Source organism: Simochromis diagramma, unplaced genomic scaffold (genome assembly GCF_900408965.1).
Source record: "Simochromis diagramma unplaced genomic scaffold, fSimDia1.1 OVJJ01000131.1, whole genome shotgun sequence".
NCBI lineage: Eukaryota > Metazoa > Chordata > Actinopteri > Cichliformes > Cichlidae > Simochromis > Simochromis diagramma.
Genome location: NW_024387200.1, coordinates 9,018,624 through 9,038,789, shown reverse-complemented (window position 1 = coordinate 9,038,789; position 20,166 = coordinate 9,018,624). Strand labels below are relative to the sequence as shown.

At 38.1% G+C, this 20,166-nt stretch overlaps 1 protein-coding gene across 1 annotated transcript; it reads left to right on the top strand.

Annotated features, from left to right (window-relative positions):
• The first annotated feature begins 11,728 nt into the window (after positions 1–11,728).
• LOC120745897 lies at positions 11,729–15,686 on the top strand. The gene is made up of 5 exons (XM_040051105.1): positions 11,729–11,905; positions 12,149–12,356; positions 12,487–12,769; positions 12,858–13,043; positions 15,636–15,686. Exons 1-5 carry the CDS (start codon positions 11,800–11,802, stop codon positions 15,684–15,686), a joined length of 834 nt encoding a protein of 277 aa, XP_039907039.1. The 5' UTR covers positions 11,729–11,799.
• Positions 15,687–20,166: the final 4,480 nt, after the last annotated feature.

Genomic DNA, 20,166 nt, shown 5'->3' with positions numbered 1-20,166 from the left:
AATAACAGCGGGAACTGTTACCTTTCTGGAATGTAAGCTCATAAACAAGCTGCATTAATTCTTGTTAGGGGAAATTGTTTCAGCTGCGCAGAGAATGGATGCTCACTTTGGTGTTTGTAAATGCATCTTTCCAACGTTTCCTATTAAATATTGATGATGCATTTCAAATTTATAATTTAATACAACTTCCTTGTAAATGTCCGTAGTGTGTCAGTGGTGGCAGTTTGAGCTCAAGAGCTGTATTAATGGGAATGAAAGGTATTTAGCAGTTCTCGGAATACCAGCGCTCTTCTCAGGTGTGCCTAATAGCATAATAAACCTATAATTGCAGGATTTTGTGTTGGTTTGTCAGAGGAATGAAGTGCACATGTGGCGTCCTGAAAATGTAAAAATAATTAGAAATAGATTCACAATGTCTATTTTAAATCAAGCAGAAATGTCAGAGTTGTAAATAAATCCAATATATCGAGTGCAAAAAACAGCAGTTTCTTGAGTGTGAACTATGCCGCAGCATCATGTATAGAATTAAAACTACTGAGATGTTGGATGAAGAGAGCCAGGGAAGGGAAGGAAATACGGTGGCCAAAACAGAGAAGAAAAATCTGTTTTTATGTTTACATTTATCGCCATGTGTAATTTTGCGTGCAATAAAATGACTGTGCTCTGGGACTCGTGTGCCATGTTTGGCTTTAATCTGCCAAGAGAATATAAAAAAAAAGACTTGTGATGCTAACTTGTTCACCATTTTGGTGAGTGTTTGCTATAGTGGTTGATGGCATTAACTGAGAAAATTATTGCTAAAAACCCAGTCACGCAGGCCTAGCAGGGTTTACTAGGTAAAAATGGTTGGAAAATACCTCCTTGTGATTGCTTTGGTCAACAAGTATTTTGTTGTGGTCATGGTTTGAATGGAAATTATAGATTTCCACTACCCATCTCTTCTCTGTGAAATGTGCAACACAAATGGGCTTTTGGGGTTTGAGTTTTTCAAGTTTACTTCTGCTAGGCTAATTTTTCTGATCTGCTCAGCAACCAAAGCAATCAATAGAAGGTTTTTAACATGGCTCCTTCCTTACAACCAATTTCATCCAGGGACATCCAGCAACCTCCAGGAACCACTGCTAACCAGTCAGGGAATACAGATTTTTCCCTAGCAACCAGTGGTTGTATCACATCCAATATGGCAGATAACTCTTAAGCAATATATGTCTGATGTAATGTGAAACCTCAGTAAGTTACCAGCTTCGACATGCTATTGTCCACTAAGTCTACAGCTCATTGGGTAGTAGGCTCATCATTTCTCATCGCTGAGATGATTAATTACCAGCTGATTGGGCAAAGATATACACTTCTCCAACTTCTTATAGTGTCACTGTTTTGTCACTGTTTTCCATGTTGCTGCACCTTAATGAAATACAGCTTCGATGTAAGTTCATTAAGGAAAATCTGTAATCACTCATGCCCGCTTTCTGCCTTCATGGTTAGGTGTTAGGCTTCTTGGCTGTTCTTTTCATCAGTACAACCTTTCTGTCAACCTCAGTACTGCCATCATTACTCTGGTCCAATCACCTTCTTACCTGCCTTCATTGTGCGAATCAGCCTATACTCTACGTGGTTAAAATCTGTGCTCTCCATCATTTTCTGTGCCTCTCATTTGTGCAACTCACTTCCTCCCCATCTCCACCTCACAACCACTTCAGTCAGAACTCAATCCAAGCCTCAGTCTTCATCTTCACCACCACCAGTGTCTAGATTCCAGGGGGTCCTGTCCTAAATCCTGGGACTGCTGGGATTCTGTTCTGCCTTGATGGGTCGCTGGAGTCTAATCGCTAAATAAAATAATTTGATTTCTGTGCTTAATGACCAAATATTCAGACTACTGGATGGTGTCACCATGCCTATGTCCATCCTTTATGTACACAGTCTATGAGTAGGTCTAAAGCACTGAGTAAGGAAATTAGTGTTTATGTAAATTCTACTGTTTTTCCTCATTATCTTAATTAGAAAGGTTTAATAGACGTGGCTTTATCATAGCTGATAACCTAGCACTCCACTTTCTTGTTCAAATCTGGTCCAAAAATGTTAACGCTAAAGTTTTAAAAGCCGGGCTTCACAAAAAAGTGGGTGACATCATAGTTACTGTGGCAATCTTTTATATACAGTCTGTATTTTAAATTCAACTACAGCAGCGTTTCACAAAGCTAGCATTATATTGTGTATTATATACTGTATAATTATACATTGTTACTCAAAAGACAAACATCAGACAACAAAGGCAAAAGCACTACAATTCTATTCAAGCAATGTCTCCCTTCACCACATTTTTGTTGGGGATGTTTTACCCTAATCTTAAACAATGACGAAAGATGAATAAAAGCACAGCTTTGCACTGTGGACTGAATTAGACAGCATGCGGGTGAAAGCTCATCTATCATTAAACCCTCTCATTACAGTGATTGGGATGTTTGCAAGACTTTTAATTATGATGCTTTTTTGCATCAGCTGTGCTGGAATTTGGGCTTTTTGACAAAATGTCAATATTTCTTTGGGAAAATTGACTTTGGTGCAGCCACATTCGATTCTGGATTGTTTTGACCATCAGAACACATTAAGAAAAAAGAGATAATGAGGACACACCAGGCTTGTAAATGTTGGAACATGGATCATTTTTTAAAAATTGTTGCTCCCTAGTTGAAATACAGACACAACAAGGGAATTTTCTCATTCGCTGCTCTTTTTCAAGTCACATTTCTTCCACGTTTATGGAGTGGAGGAAAAAAGGGGGGAATGAATAAGTGGAACAGAGACAGGGAAACAAGCTGGGACTATAGGTTACATTCATTTTAATAACACTGCTTAAACTGTGGTAAAGACCTATAGAATATGTGCTGAGACCACCTGCTGCCAAACCACTGCGTCTGACTCGGCTTTCTTCTGACTCATGAATGTGGCGTCACAGTCATCGTCTGCTTATTTTCTTCACAATACCATGAAGTCATAGCTTAAGCGGCCCAAACACGGTTAAATCTGGGACATATACGGTGATAGCATGAGCAGAACGAAGAGGGGTATTTATGGTTGCTTCACTGGACATCTGCAATCAGAGGATTATGAAACCTGTCTAACTTATCCCCATCACGATAACATGACACCTGCACTTCTGTGCGCTTAGCTATGTGCATTTCTGGTTTATGTCTTTGGGCATCAGGGCTGTTTTGGTTAAGTGTCTAGTGTGCTTACTGTGAGGTCTGAGTTGAGCAGGGGAAAATAGCTGTCATAATTACCCAAGCCTGTATCTTGTAGCTGAAATCCAATCCCTGTTTCCTAATTACCGCCTGCAAGCAATCTTGCTAATTTATGCGCATTGGTCAAGAGATGTGGGCATTCCCTTCTGTAACTCTTTTCCAGTCCTGCCAAAATTGTTAGTGGTGAACATTCAACCATAATTTCTGCTGAAAACTTTAAACAGCTTCACATTAAATTGAAGAATGAGGGGTCCCCCTTTTCATCAGCAAGAGAATGACACGGCAGTTTCCACGCAAGGTGTGCATGAATATGTAAATATTTCAAAGAGATAAAACAATACATTAAAGAAGCAAAAGAAATGGTAACAGCCAGAACGTCAGTATGCCCTCTCTCATTTCAAAAAGGAATGGATCAGTGTAAACACAGCTGGATGAGAGTATTTATTAGTTCGATTTAAATTATTGCTTTGCTTTTCTGTAGACTGCCAAAGGCTGTTATGTATACAAAGAATATCAATCTGAATTCACTCTCATGTTTTGCAGCAAAGGTACTTGCTCAGAAGTCTTGGAACTCGGGAGATATCCATCTGCACATTTCAAAAGCAGCATTGTTTAAGATTTTCATCATGTAGTCAAGTGTGATGCAACCAGAGCTTTGTGTGTGTCTGTTGCAATCATTTCTCAGTAAATAATGAGGGACAAAACAAGTTAAAAGAGAAATAAGTGGGTGAAATACTTAGGAAGTTCATAGAAATAAAAGTAAGTTGATATCATGCATCATATTAACACATTGTTTGCAGGCTTTGGTCTCTAGACATCAGAGAAACACCCATTCATCAGTCCTCTCGCCACCATGGTGGTGTGCAGCACAGAAATGTCAAACAGTCCGAGACAAAGTCAACATGCGCTTGTATACAGAGGGACTCTGAAATTTGCAATGGGGGGAATGTCAGCTTGAAAGCTGCTCTTGGTTTTATCATTCGTGAGGAGCATGTTGACAAAGACTACAGACTCAAGAGATTCGAGAAATAAAGTATTGGAACTTAAGTTACTTCATCCAAAGTACAGATGTTGTATCATTCATCTGTCCTCACACCAAAACATTTTAATGGAAAACCCAGCACAACGTGGAGCCGCCCTGACATACTATAGAGCTGAAATGAATGTGTAAACAGGTTTTGAAGACACAAAGGTGCAGAAAAAGGCACAGTTTCCTTTGAGCATCTGGAGATAAAATGCAATTATCAGTGATACGCTCCACTTCATGAAAATCAGCGATCTTTGTGGACTGAGCTGTAAACTAAATAGAAATTTGTTTGCATTACTTTCCTGAATACATGTGAGCATTTTAGGCAAGTATGAAGCCTTAGAGTGGAATTATCAAAATAAAAGCATCACTGACTAAACACAGATCCAATCCCGAGTCATATCCTTATCATAAAGATAAAGTCAAACTTTCAGTTGTTGAGTGGGGATTGATGGGATTCTAGCCAACGATCTATTCATCTTGCAGATGACTAATAGTCACATGATCCCATGTGGATAGTTTCACTGCGACTCCCCTGGCTTCACCTTGCACAAATAAATTCCTCTTGTGCTTGAACCCACATGCTTTTTTTCCCCTCTCTTTTGTTTCCATGGGGTTTTTTTATGTTATAGTAGCAAAAGTGTAAAATAGCCCCATAAAGAATTGTTCAGGTGGCTCATTTTGCCGAGAAGGATTAATTACAATTCGGTTAAAATAACCATTTTCCTTATTTTAAAAACTCACAGAGTTTTCACTAGTAATCACCTAAGAAGGCTTACACATACATGCTAATAAGTGCAAGAAAAATGGACCTCGGCTTCAAGGAGGAGGCTTTCCGGTACGTGGCCTTACTGTCGTCGTTTCAAGCAGTCTTTTTTCAAAAAAGGTCATGCGTGACATTAAAGAAAATCCAAGGGGCCTTAAAAAAAACATATTTGGATTCACACATGGACAGTTACAGATGCCTGACATACCACAGAATTGCTCACACAAGTTCATCAGTCGCTCAAACTGTCCACTGCTGACAACTGATCAGAGACTGGCTTCACACACATTTCAAACACACACACTCCGAATCCCCCTGTGACTACACTGACCTTTGACCTTAGGTGAAGGAGGTTGTTGTCTGATGGTGCGGATCCATTCTCCGTGTGTGAAATCATTTCCTGCCAGTGTCACTGTGAGGGACAAAAGCGGGCGAAACTGGTTGACCTCGAATTGGGTGCCAGAAGGTAAGGGACATCGGCAGAAGGGCACCATATTTTGTAATAATGTGCGGAGTTTTAGTAGCTTGGAAGACACTTATTTATATGAAACCAAATCCTGATACACTGGGACAGCAGCATGTAAATGACTTTATTATGTAAAGTGTTACAAAGGCCAGCTTCATTTTGTTGATCATGCTTAGGTAAAATAGTGTCATCGCTATACTTTTACCCAACCCGAGCCTAACCCTATATTTGCTATAAACCATGGCGCTGAGGGCCGTCTCTAACAAACAGAACCTTTTATATGATAAAACCAAAACCCTCATTGTTTGCAGTTTATGTCAGAATGGGCGTCTGTGTATATAGACCCAGCAAGGGAAAAAGGCCAAAAAATGGAGGAATCTGCTTTGAGCAGCATTTGTAAACAACACAAACATAATCAGCATCTTTAGAGCCACATCTGGCTCTTGTCGAATTTGGGCCTGGGTTGAGATTCAGAGACCAATGTTCAATTGTTTCCTCAGAGTTATTTTGTTGCATGCCACAGGAGGGAAAAAACAAAATGCTTGGTATGCAAAACATTGGCATTTTCAGGAACAAATGGCTAAACCTGTCACATACTGTCTACTACTTTTAGACAATACTGTCACAACAGTAAAGAAAAAAGAACGTAACAAGGTGGTAGGTGGTATGTTCCATCCACTTAAGCGTAGCTGAAGACCAAGGAGACCCCCAGTGGCAACGGCACACCCTGATGGCAGTGGTCTCCTCCAAGAGGAGAATGGGCCCTCCCACACCTCAAAACCTATTCAAGGACCCCTCAAGGAATCATCCGATCATCCACTTGAAAAAGCGCAGCCTCACATCACTTCACATTCACTGCCACTTCCTGGTGACAGAGGTCCCGTGTTCCCATGCTCCAACAGGTCAAAGCTGTGTGGTTGGAATGAAGGGGACCGACACAGAATTACAGAGATGATTTTAATGTTGGTCAGTGTATAAAGTCTAGAGTTAGATGTAGATATCTGTTGCTATTGACAAAGACGGCATTGTAGTTTCCTACTTCTTGCAGATTGATATGTCAGATTTATTCATTCTCATACATTTGAACAGGAGTGCAGATTTTGACAGCCCACTATTATGAGTACATATTTGTGGCACTGAATCACATTGGTTTATATCAAATCAATAAACCACAAGCCTGAAAAGTAAAACAAACATACTACATTGAGTTTTTTTTTTTTTAAATTTGCCATTACTCATTCAAGGCATTAGTAACTACTGCGTGTGTTTTTCCTAGTATTTCTGGAAGCATGGCTGCAAAAAACATATGCTGCTATGCTTTTTAAAGAGAGATGAAGCAGAACAGAGCTTGGGTTGAATGTCTTACAGTAAAAATTCCAGTGAATATCATATATGGCTTCTGCCTTGTATTTAGCAGACATCGTGAAGTCACAGCATATATACAGAACACTATTACAGCGCTCCAGAGTTGTGTTTAAAAACCATTGTGCTGCGATGAGAGAGCCCCAAACTTGCCCCAGGGGAACCTCCTCTTCTTCTTTACGAGAAAGGCCTTAATTCATAGAGACAAACCAAGCCGTCGTTATATTTAACAGAGTGTCGTAAACATTCCTGCATACTGGATCTAAATGGCAAGTGTGTCTGGTAAGATAGACGGTTGGGTAAACACACAGTGATGTGACCTTACAACATATACACAGGTTTCCCATGCAGGCACATCTGTATGAATGATAGCTATAGGTGGGAATGCACCTTGGGCTGCTTTTAATTGAACACTCTCTGTGTTCATTCATTCTGTGTGTTATCTTTGTCTTAAAATGTCTCTAATGACTCTTGGTGGCGCTGTCACTTGGTGTTCGCTCGCTCTGCGGTAGTCTTAAAGACATAAAGACCTGGATGGCCGCTAAATTTCTGCTTCTTAATTCAGATAAAACTGAGGTTATTGTACTCGGCCCTGAAAAGCTTAGAAATATGGTATCTAACCAGATTCTTACTCTGGATGGCATTACCTTGGCCTCCAGTAATGCTGTGAGGAACCTTGGAGTCATTTTTGACCAGGACATGTCCTTCAATGCACATATTAAACAAATATGTAAGACTGCGTTCTTCCATTTGCGCAACATCTCTAAAATTAGAAATATCCTGTCTCAGAGTGATGCTGAAAAACTAGTTCATGCATTTATTACTTCCAGGCTGGACTACTGTAATTCATTATTATCAGGATGTCCAAAAAACTCACTGAAAAGCCTTCAGCTAATCCAAAATGCTGCAGCAAGAGTCCTGACAGGGACTAGAAAGAGAGAGCAGATTTCTCCTGTTTTGGCTTCCCTTCATTGGCTTCCTGTTAAGTCCAGAATTGAATTCAAAATCCTGCTCCTCACATACAAGGTCTTAAACAATCAGGCCCCATCTTATCTTAATGACCTTGTAGTACCATATCACCCTATTAGAGCACTTCGGTCTCGCTCTGCAGGCCTACTTGTTGTTCCTAGAGTATTTAAAAGTAGAATGGGAGGGAGAGCCTTCAGTTTTCAGGCCCCTCTTCTGTGGAACCAGCTTCCAGTTTGGATTCGGGAGACAGACACTATCTCTACTTTTAAGATTAGGCTTAAAACTTTCCTTTTTGCTAAAGCATATAGTTAGGGCTGGATCAGGTGACCCTGAATCCTCCCTTAGTTATGCTGCAATAGACATAGGCTGCCGGGGGATTCCCATGATGCATTGAGTTTTTCCTTTCCAGTCACCTTTCTCACTCACTATGTATTAACAGACCTCTCTGCATTGAATCATATCTGTTATTAACCTCTGTCTCTCTTCCACAGCATGTCTTTTATCCTGTCTTCCTTCTCTCACCCCAACCGGTCGCAGCAGATGGCCGCCCCTCCCTGAGCCTGGTTCTGCCGGAGGTTTCTTCCTGTTAAATGGGAGTTTTTCCTTCCCACTGTTACCAAAGTGCTTGCTCATAGGGGGTCATATGATTGTTGGGTTTTTCTCTGTATCTATGAAGCGCCTTGAGGCGACTTGTGTTGTGATTTGGCGCTATATAAATAAAATTGAATTGAATTGAATTGAAAAGTATCACATATTATTTTTAGACGTTCCCAACCACTCGAACCTGCAATGTCAGGGCTTATGAATGAGTAAATGTAATAGATCGAAACCTTTAAAAACAAGAATAACACAGTTGAATGAGCGAATGAGTTGAATGAATTCTGTTCTGTTCATTCTAATTCTGTTGTTTTGATTCAAATTCTGTTCTGTACATTCTAATTCCGTTTTCATTCTAATTCTGTTGTTTTCATTCAAATTCCATTGTTTTGATTCAAATTCTGTTCTGTTCATTCTAATTCTGTCGTTTTCATTCTAATTCTATTCATTTCATTCTAATTCCATTCTTTTTAGTGAAATTCCGTTGTTTTCATTCAAATGCTTTTGTTTTCATTCTAATTCTACTCTTTTTATTCAAATTCCATTGTTTATTGTCAAATTCTGTTGTTTTGATTAAAATTCCATTGTTTTCATGTTAATTCCGTTGTTTTCATTCAAATTCTGTTGTTTTCATTCAAATTCCATTGTTTTCATTCTAATTCTGTTCTGTTCATTCAAATTCCATTGTTTTGATTCAAATTCTGTTCTGTTCATTCTAATTCCGTTGTTTTCATTCAAACTCTGTTCTGTACATTCTAATTCCATTGTTTTCATTCAAACTCTGTTCTGTACATTTCAATTCTGTTGTTTTGATTCAAATTCCATTGTTTTGATTCAAATTCTGTTCTGTTCATTCAAATTCCATTGTTTTGATTCAAATTCTGTTCTGTTCATTCTAATTCCGTTGTTTTCATTCAAACTCTGTTCTGTACATTCTAATTCCGTTGTTTTCATTCTAATTCTGTTGTTTTCATTCAAATTCCATTGTTTTGATTCAAATTCTGTTCTGTTCATTCCAATTCCATTGTTTCGATTCAAATTCTGTTCTGTTCATTCTAATTCTGTTGTTTTCATTCTAATTCTATTCATTTCATTCTAATTCCGTTCTTTTCATTGAAATTTCTGTTCTGTTCATTCTAATTCTATTCTTTTTATTCAAATTCCATTGTTTGTTCTCATTCAAATTCTTTTCTGTTCATTCAAATTCCGTTGTTTTCATGTTAATTCTGTTCTTTTCATTCTAATTCCATTGTTTTGATTCAAACTCTGTTCTGTACATTCTAATTCCGTTGTTTTCATTAAAATTCTGTTGTTTTCATTCAAATTCCATTGTTTTCATTCAAATTCTTTTCTGTTCATTCAAATTCCATTGTTTCGATTCAAATTCTGTTCTATTCATTCTAATTCCGTTGTTTTCATTCAAACTCTTCTGTACATTCTAATTCCATTGTTTTCATTAAAATTCTGTTCTGTTCATTCGAATTCCGTTTTTTTCATTCAAATTCCATTGTTTTGATTCAAATTCTTTTCTGTTCATTCAAATTCCATTGTTTATTGTCAAATTCTGTTCTGTTCATTCTAATTCCATTGTTTTGATTCAAACTCTGTTCTGTACATTCTAATTCTGTTGTTTTCATTCAAATTCCTTTGTTTTCATTCTAATTCTGTTGTTTGTTTTTAAATTCCATTGTTTCGATTCAAATTCTGTTCTGTTCATTCTAATTCCATTTTTTCGATTCAAATTCTGTTCTGTTCATTCTAATTCCATTGTTTTCATTCAAACTCTGTTCTGTACATTCTAATTCCGTTGTTTTCATTCAAATTCTGTTCTGTACATTCTAATTCCGTTTTTTTTCATTCAAACTCTGTTCTGTACATTCAAATTCCATTGTTTTGATTCAAATTCTGTTCTGTTCATTCTAATTCCGTTGTTTTCATTCAAATTCTGTTCTGTACATTCTAATTCCGTTGTTTTCATTAAAATTCTGTTGTTTTCATTCAAATTCTTTTCTGTTCATTCAAATTCCATTGTTTTGATTCAAATTCTGTTCTGTTCGTTCTAATTCCGTTGTTTTCATTCAAAACTCTGTTCTGTACATTCTAATTCCGTTGTTTTCATTCAAATTCTGTTCTGTTCATTCTAATTCTGTTGTTTTCATTCAAATTCTATTCATTTCATTCTAATTCTGTTGTTTTCATTCTAATTCCGTTGTTTTCATTCAAATGCTTTTGTTTTCATTCTAATTCTACTCTTTTTATTCAAATTCCGTTGTTTATTGTCAAATTCTGTTGTTTTCATTAAAATTCCATTGTTTTGATTCAAATTCTGTTCTGTTCATTCTAATTCCATTGTTTTGATTCAAATTCTGTTCTGTTCATTCTAATTCCATTGTTTTCATTCAAACTGTTCTGTACATTCTAATTCCGTTGTTTTCATTAAAATTCTGTTCTGTTCATTCTAATTCCGTTGTTTTCATTCAAACTCTGTTCTGTACATTCTAATTCTGTTGTTTTCATTCAAATTCTGTTCTGTTCATTCTAATTCTGTTGTTTTCATTCAAATTCCATTGTTTTGATTCAAATTCTGTTGTTTGTTTTTAAATTCCATTGTTTTGATTCTAATTCTGTTGTTTTCATTCAAATTCTGTTCTGTACATTCTAATTCCGTTGTTTTCATTCAAAATCCGTTGTTTTCATTTTAAAAGAAAAAAAATTTCAACCTCAGCTAACATGAACCGATAATTCGGAGTAAAATGCAACTGAAATGTATAAAGTAAGAGGTTTATTTATTCAAATACTTAATCTTTAAGGTGCTTAGTATAAACTAAATATATACAAATCAAGCAAATTTCAGTTGACCAGATTAATATTTTACATTGTACTAATGTAACAAAATTAGTCAAAAATCAAATTTACTTATACAGTTTTTCTTAATTGGTTTGGCGCAGTTTTCACAAGCAATTGGTACATTTTCAAAACTCTTAGTACTTATATCACAACAGATCATCAAAAGTGCACGTTTTTCAAACATTTCAGCATATTTTCAATTGTGTCAGTACAATACACATTATGACAAAATATCCTTTTCACTACACAAAATAAGTGTTTCATCTAAATAAATGTTTTGTTCACAGTTACTGCCTTTCATAATGTTATCACTATCAAATTTTTGATTTGCATCTCTTATTATTCAGTTTAATACATTTGTCTATCATTTAATTCAACTGATCTTAATGTTCACTCAATGAATCATCCATTATGTCCATGGATTTTCAACTTGACTGATTGTTGTCTGGTCATTTGTAAGTTACACATTGCTGCAAGAGCTTTCAATCTAGAAATACTAATTGCTAATTGTTTCCCCCTGATGATCACAATTAGTTACCATATAAGTAGAACTGTGTTTGAGACTTTGCACTGTCCAAATATGGAGCAGGATAGACTCGTAGGGAGAGGAAACCTTCATCGAAGAGGTGGTGGTGCTGCTCCTCGACAGAGAGGTGGACACAGACAAAGAGAAAGAGGTGGTGGTGCTCCTCGACAGAGAGGTGGACACAGACAAGGAGAAAGAGGTGGTGGTGCTCCTCGACAGAGAGGTGGACACAGACAAGGAGAAAGAGGTGGTGGTGCTCCTCGACAGAGAGGTGGACACAGACAAGGAGAAAGAGGTGGTGGTGCTCCTCGACAGAGAGGTGGACACAGACAAGGAGAAAGAGGTGGTGGTGCTCCTCGACAGAGAGGTGGTCTTCAGAGAAATGTAGGCAGAAGACAACGCACCATCATCTCTAATGAAGTCCGGGCCATCACTGTTGACCATGTGGTTAACAGAGGCCTTACCATGGCTGAGGCTGCCAGGTTGGTACAGCCTAATTTACAAAGGTCAACTGTCAGCTCTATCATCAGAACTTTTCGCCAAGAAAACCGGTATGTCTGCTATAGCAACTTCACTTCTAAAATATAGTACTCTATTGTATAGATGAACAATATGTAATTGTCAGTTTACACTAATGTAATTTGTAATACTTCAATATTGACAGTATATGATTGTCCTCAGAATTAACAGGAGACAACCTGGTGGTGGTCGCCCACGTGTTTTGACTGACCAGCAGGAGTTGGCTGTGGTGGAAATGGTCAGGGCAAGGAATGACATACGGCTGTCTGAAATCAAACAGGCTATTGAGAACAACAATGACACCTTTGCCAATGTGCCATCAATTAGCCTTCCAACGATTGCCCGGCTTTTGAAGAAGCACCAGGTTTCCATGAAACAAATTTACTTGGTTCCTTTTGAGAGGAACAATGTCCGAGTGAAACAACTGCGTTCAGAATATATTCAGGTACAACACTAAACTGGCATGCAATTACTGTAACAGTACTGACAACTATTAGTTGTAAAAAAAAAAACTAACTAAATTATCATTTTAGAGGGTGATGGAGCTGGACGCTGCTGTGAATCATCACAAGTATATTTTTGTTGATGAGGCCGGTTTCAATCTGGCAAAAACTAGACGCAGAGGACATAACCTTACTGGACAAAGGGCTACCATCCAAGTCCCTGGACAACGTGGAGGAAACATCTCAATGGGTGCAGCTATATCTGAAGATGGTGTGGTAGGCTGTAGACCAGTTCTAGGGTCATGCAACACTGAACACCTGATAGTTTTTTTTTAAATGAACTGGAGCAGGCCTGTCAGGGAGAAGACATTGTCTATGTTGTTGTGTGGGACAATGTCAGCTTCCACCATGCACAGCTGGTTCAGGAATGGTTTCAAACACATCCTCGCTTCATGACACTCTATCTTCCACCATATTCCCCTTTCCTCAACCCAATTGAGGAATTCTTCTCTACATGGAGGTGGAAGGTGTATGATCGCCATCCCCATGAGCATGTCTCCCTTCTTCAAGCCATGTGTGAAGCTTGTGGTGATATAACTGCTGAGCAATGTCAAGCCTGGATTCATCATGCCAGGAGATTTTTCCCACGGTGCCTGAACAACGAAGACATCCACTGTGATGTTGATGAAAATTTATGGCCCAATGTTAATGACCGGCTTGATTAATTGTGTAAAAGTGATGAAAATAAAATACAAAATATATTGTGCTTATGTAAATGACTTGTTGTTTTTTCTCCCTTTTTCGTGTGTGTGTGTGTGTGTGTGTGTGTGTGTGTGTATATATATGTATATATATGTGTGTGTGTGTGTGTGTGTGTGTGTGTGTATATATATATATATATATATATATATATAAAATTTTGGTTATGCCTGAACATAAGTGTAATATTTGCTGTGTAAAGTTTTACAGTTCAGTTACACTCATTCATCACCAAGGACAATTTGAAACGCTTACCTTGTATTATTTGCTCCTGTATGAAATGATTGGTAAAAGTACTACGTTAAAAAAAGATCTTACTGTTTTGTTTGGGTGAGTAAAGCAAATGTTCTCAGAATATATCACAATGATCATATGTTCTGCAACAATGGTTACGTGGAATGAAAATATGTGCAAATACAATGAACTCATGACATCAGATTTGAAAGGATGACTAGTGGTGTTACAAATGCGATCGAATGTGTGTTTTGTACTGAGAGATTTGAAAATGCACACTTGTGAAAATAGTACCATACCAATTAAAAAAAACTGTATAGTACATTTAAAACAACAACTGTTGACAGTGCTGTACATTTCAAATAATCAAAAGAGATAAAAAAATAGGAAGAAATGACAAAATTTAAGAAAAGAAGCATAAAATGAGAAGACTTCAGTGAGAAAGGTTTTAAAACGGGCTTTGAAAGTATCTAATGTTGGGGAGGTCCTGATGTGAAGGAGCAGTTTGTGCCACAGTGTAGGAGCAGCCACAGCAAAGGCCAATTTCCTCTTTGCTTTAATCTGGAGCTTGGGACAGCTAGGAGCACTTGATCTGCAGACCTCAATGATCTTGCAAGAGTGTACCAATTTGAAAGATTAGAAAGGTATGAGGGTACTAACCCGTGCAATGCCTTAAAAACGAATAATAAAATCTTAAAATCAATTCGAAAACTAACTGGCAACCAGTGTAAGGATGCTAGTATTGGGGATCTGTGATCTCACTGGCGCGTGCAAGTTAGTAATCGTGTTACAGCATTTTGGAGCTGCAGTCGGCTAATTGATGACAGACTGACACCTATTACAACCTATTACAAACTATTACAAATGTTGAGGCGAGATGAAATGAAGTTATGAATAGCTCTCTCAAAGTCTCTAAAACAGAGAGATGGCTTCACTTTTACAAGTAGCTGAAGATGCAAGAAACTGGTTTTGATTACAGCATTGATGTGTTTATCAAACATCAGATTACTGTCAAAAATCACTCCTCGCAAAGGGTCTTTTTAAAATAAATTTCTAAAGGGCCAAAGTCATAGTAGTCACAGGGACCAAACACAATGACCTCTGTAGTTTGTTCATTTAAATTAAAAAATTAATTAAATTAATTTTTTAATTTTTACCTTCCAGTATCAGGATATTTGCCACTTGCCATTAAAGTAAAGACCTCCAACCCAAAACACTTACCCATTCAACTCATGTAAGATTGTGGTAGGAGATAGGAAATAGATAGACTCCTAAGTTCTAAATAATATAATTTGACTTCCCCCTTTGTTCCAGCTTTAATTCAGTTTGATGGCAAAATACCAAGCCATGGGTTGTAATAAAAAATAAATAAATCTGCCCCTCCTATGACATAGAAGCATTACAACACACCTTGTTTTGCCTCAAATTTGATAAAAACGTATCTGGCATATAGGATTTGTTGCAGTGTTAAACTATTACCGCTGTGCTGTTGCCTAGACTCTATAGCTGGGTGAAAAACAGTGCCTATACAGAAACACCACTGACCCATCACAAACCGTTTACATCTCCAGGGGCTACCACAGTAAAGATGAGGCTATGAATGACCCCACCAAGGACCACAGGATATGTCTCTGAATGTGTATAAAAGTGACAAGTGGATTTAACAAGTGCATGTAACAGCCTCACAGCCATGCCTTTTATGGCCTTCTAACCATTATACTCTTCTTCTTCTACAAAACACAGCTGATCAAAAGTATATCTTGTAAATTATCATAATCTAAAACCAGTTTGCTCACTACGTCAGGTGGCGCAATGCCATTGTAAAGTCTGGATATATAGAAATAATGTGTTATTTGTACGCTTGCCCACTTGCAGGAATCTGTAGATGAAAGCAGGGCTGAAGATGTGACAAAGACACCAGACTAGAGTCTTTGTGAGCAGTGTGCACTGTGTATTTGTGTCTTTGTGCGTTGCTAAGGTAGAGTGACTAATGACTGATTATTTCTAGCTGTCAGACAGGACATCCTGTTTGCACTGGGATCCATGTGGGGCTGTGGCAAATGACCTCAACACATGCTGTAATTCTGAGAAGCAGTCCTGACTTAATAAACACTCCATCCATACGTCAGTGTTTGCCTGCAGATAACCTCATCCTAACTGATTCTGCATGCATGTCAAATTAATGTGTTTGTTTCCCCCACTGTTGAAATAGGTGCTGTAGAGAATACTAACACTATGTAAATACTCATGTGTTTTCCAAATGTTCCAGTACTTTGTCTGATGATGAAGCTGACCCACTGGAAATACCCTAATTTGTTAACTATCAGGTGCTATGGGGAAAAAGAAGATAGCAATACTTTGGATATGACCCTGAACCAGATGCTACATAACAAATAACATCATTCATAAAATATAAATCACTGTTTTGTTTTTGGAGGGTTTTTTTGGATTCTGCCCAAAATATATTTTTGCAGAAGCACAGATAAACCCTAACACAACCCATAAACACCGTTTGTTGTCAGTGAACAGGAATATCATACTTGATATTGCCTGTGAGCTTTAAGTATAGATCCCATCTATTTCCCCTGATAAACCCCTAAACTGCAGAGATGCAGACTTTTGAACTGAGTGCTGGCAACAAGTTGGATGTCCCCTCTTTAGTTTGGAGGAGATGGCATGCATTCTTTCCAAAAAATAATGATCAAATTTACATTCATCTGACCACAGAACAGTTTTCATCTTTGTCTCTGTACATTTCTGTCTCTGCACATTTTCAATGATTTTTGGCCCAGGGAAGATGGTGGGGTTTCTGGATCATGTTTACACATGACTTCTTCGTTGTATGGTAGAGCTTTAAACTGCATTTGTGGATGGCAAGGTGAACTATGTTCACAGACAATTCAATTCAATTTTATTTATGTAGCACTGAATCACAACAACAGTCTCAAGGCACTTTATATTGTAAGGCGAAGACCCCACAATAATAGAGATAAAATCCCCAACAATCAAACAAACCCATTTAAACAGGCACTAGGTGACAGTGGGAAGGAAAAATTCCCTTTTAACAGGAAGATACCGCAACAGAATCATGCTCAGGAAAGGGCAGCCATTTGCCATGGCCAGTTTAGGGTGGTGGGAGGAAGACAGGATAAAACACAATGATTTCTGGATGTGTTACTGGGCCCATAGAGTGATTTCTATGACAGAATCATGCCTGTTTTAAGGCAGTGCTGCCTGAGGGCTTTAAGATCATCCAATACAGATTTTCAGCCTTGTCCCCAGCACATGGAGATTCCTGCAGTTTCTCAGAATGATGATGATATTATTTGTTTGCAATTTTTTAGGAGGAGCATTATTCTGAAAATATTCCACTATTTGTAGATGCAGTTTTTTTTTCTTTGCAGATTGGTGAACCTCTGCCCATCGTTACTTGTGAGAATCTCTGCCTCTCAAAGATTATCTTCTTATATTTAATCATGTTACTGATTACTGGCTAATGAATCTAATTAGTTGCAAAATGATCCCCCAGCTGTTTCTTTTTAGTACCACTTACTTTTCCAGCCCTTTGTTGCACACGTTCCAACTTTTTAAGACATGTTTCTGCCATTAATTTCAAAACGAGCCAATGTTTTTCACTAAATTGTAAGATGTCTCATTTTAAACATTTGATATGTTTTCTCTGTTCTATTGTGAATAAAACATGGGTTTATGAGATTTTCAAATCATTTAATTCTGTTTTTATTTACATTAAACAGAATTAGGGTTGCATATAGGTCCCGTATCTGGCCTCAGGATGTTGTCTGTGCATGTGAATGTGTGTGTGTGCCTGTGCATAAGTGTGTTTATCTGTCAACATCTGTTCTCCTCCAGCTTGAAGGTGAAAAAACCCTGTGGTTCAGTGCTAACAGATGACTGATGGAGTCTAATCAGAGTCTTTATTTGAAGAAGGGTATTCAGTTCTCTGTATTTGGGGCACACAGCAGTGGACTCATATGTAACCCTGTCTGTTCAGGGCCAGACCTCCTCACTCCGAGCCTTTACAGTCCCCTCGACTGAGGCACAACCTACATTTCACTGGAGAGACACAAAATGTCTCTGGAAATGATTTCAGGGTTTGAGACCTCAGTCAGTGTTGATTTTAATTGAACACAAGTATTTGTGTGTTTGATGTATGTGGGCATGTGCTGTGTTTGGGTTTGTGAGTGTGTGTGCGTGTACTATATTCATGCATTTATATAATTATGCTCACACAGCTATTGGGTTGTCCAGGGAACCACTGCTTACATATTGTGTATGCATGTGCACATTTCTGTGACTTGCAGACACATTTGAAGTATTTGTGCATGTGCAGTGATATCTGTTGTTTTCCATGACTGTGTTTAAATTTAAATGAGTTTGAGTTTTAACATCTTTAAATTGGCTACTTTTGCGTTTTGCAACAAATTTTGAAATTTTTTTTACTGCCCTAAATGGAGATAAGCACATGCTTTATAGCAATTCAGTGCACAACAGCTCGCCTACAATGCACTTATTTTACTAGCTTGAAAACCAACATGTAATATAAGGATATCTATAATATGTTTTGGCTATTTGGAAAATTCATCTTGTCAAGTTCATCCACCAAAATCCACACAGGTGCACAAGTGTTTCGAAAAACTACTATGCGTCACAGAGCGAGGCTCCGCTCTTCCTGGGTGAATGCCCGGTGAAAAGAGCTCTGTTTGGCAGGCTAGCTGATATATTTGCAAATAACACAGTAATCTCCCCATGGCGGGCCAAACATGCCAGTGTTTGCCTGCTTATTCCACATAAAAGAAAAGTTTACTCATTCGTGCTCTTACACAAGCAAAGGCAAACATTCCCTTTTATTGTGCAGGCGTCTTCTCCTTTTTTTTTGGCCCCTTCTTCTCTGAGCCCAGGAAGGACACAGTCAGCCCGGAACAAGCTTGGAGGTCTTCAGACCACACACAGAGCAAGCAAAGATCTCTCCATGACTCTCTTTCTTTTTCTCCTTCCTCTCCTCCCTTCATACCGTCTAACTCGTTCCCACTGTTTTAAATGGTCACCCGTTCAGTTTTGCTCCTTCTTCATTATAGCTCTCTCACACTGTTCCCACATTTCATCTTCTCTCAGGCCAGCCTGACCCAGGCAGAGCAGAGGTTGCATGCCCACTGTTGCATATCTCAATTGCCATTCTAGCAGTGGGTTCTGCCCCAGTGTTTGTTTGAAAAGGCTGATGTGAACTGTAGAGAGGATGGTCACTTAGTATGATATTTGTGCCTGTGAGACCACCCAGCCAGTCAGGCCAAAACTCAGGAATTAAGGCTTTATTTTTCAACGCCTCCACTGTTCCCAGGGCCTCAGAGCTGAATGAGATTAATCCCTTCTCTGTCACCACCATCTGTGTCTAACGCTATAGCTTGCATAGTAGTCACTTCTGGAATATCCAGGTGAAAGAAAGGATGTGCAAAACAGACAAAAAGAAAGAAACAGTCGAGTCATATAAAGAAGGATTTTTCCAGTGGAAAAAAATTAGGAAATAAATTAGGAGACAACACAAATGCTTCGTTAGGTATTTGTACACTGGAGTTACACATAATTTAAAATAAATTCCATATAAAATATAACATTTATGAACACTTCTACTGATCTGTACTGACAATGACTGACCGAGAGGAACAAATAGATAAGAAGTAAGTATCCAGTAAGTATCAGAGTATCCATCCATCAGGAAAATTGTAAAAACTGTATTAACATAGCTAACTTTTCCACAAGGACAGATAAGTTAAGAGTTTTTTGCATATCAGAGTGTTAAGATACAGTCTGTTTATGTATGTAGAAAGAGATCATTAAGTCTTCTTTGAGAAATTTTGAAAGGCATAAATGACCTTGACTGGGTTGGGCTGATACTGCGGATAAGGAGACCTAAACGTCGCATTGGGTGGCACCATGCATGAGCTGGGGATTTACAATGTCTCTAGACCACACACAGACAAATCAGAAGAGTGAGGGGTGGATGAAAGGAGAGTGGAGATATGGAAAAGTAGCAACAACAAAAAAAGAAGATTAAATGTGCCCTGTTTTAATGTTATAGAATTATATATTTTAAGCTGTTCTGGGGGCAGAAAATGACTTATTGTGATAATAATATCAAATCACTGAACTGCAGGCACTCATTAAATTAAATAACACCTTTGGATTACAAACGTAAGTGCATTCCAACCAAAGACCACCACATAGTGAACCCAAAATTAACAAAAATTATTTTCTTTAGACAGTCTGCACACTTCTGACATCAAATAAGGCTATACGCTCTTCTGTTGCTAAAATATAAATCAATCACAGCAAGTACCCACAGCACCCTGTTTAGTGGAATCCAAACACAGCGTATGAGGACAAATACCTC

What these genes read in the sequence shown, in the direction of transcription:
- LOC120745897 (XM_040051105.1), top strand. Translation starts at nt 11,800, where the DNA reads ATGATCACAATTAGTTACCATATAAGTAGAACTGTGTTTGAGACTTTG. An exon ending in ACTTTTCGCCAAGAAAACCG is followed by an intron (nt 12,357 to 12,486) that starts GTATGTCTGCTA and finishes GATTGTCCTCAG; the next exon opens with AATTAACAGGAGACAACCTG. An exon ending in CTATATCTGAAGATGGTGTG is followed by an intron (nt 13,044 to 15,635) that starts GTAGGCTGTAGA and finishes GCCCACTTGCAG; the next exon opens with GAATCTGTAGATGAAAGCAG.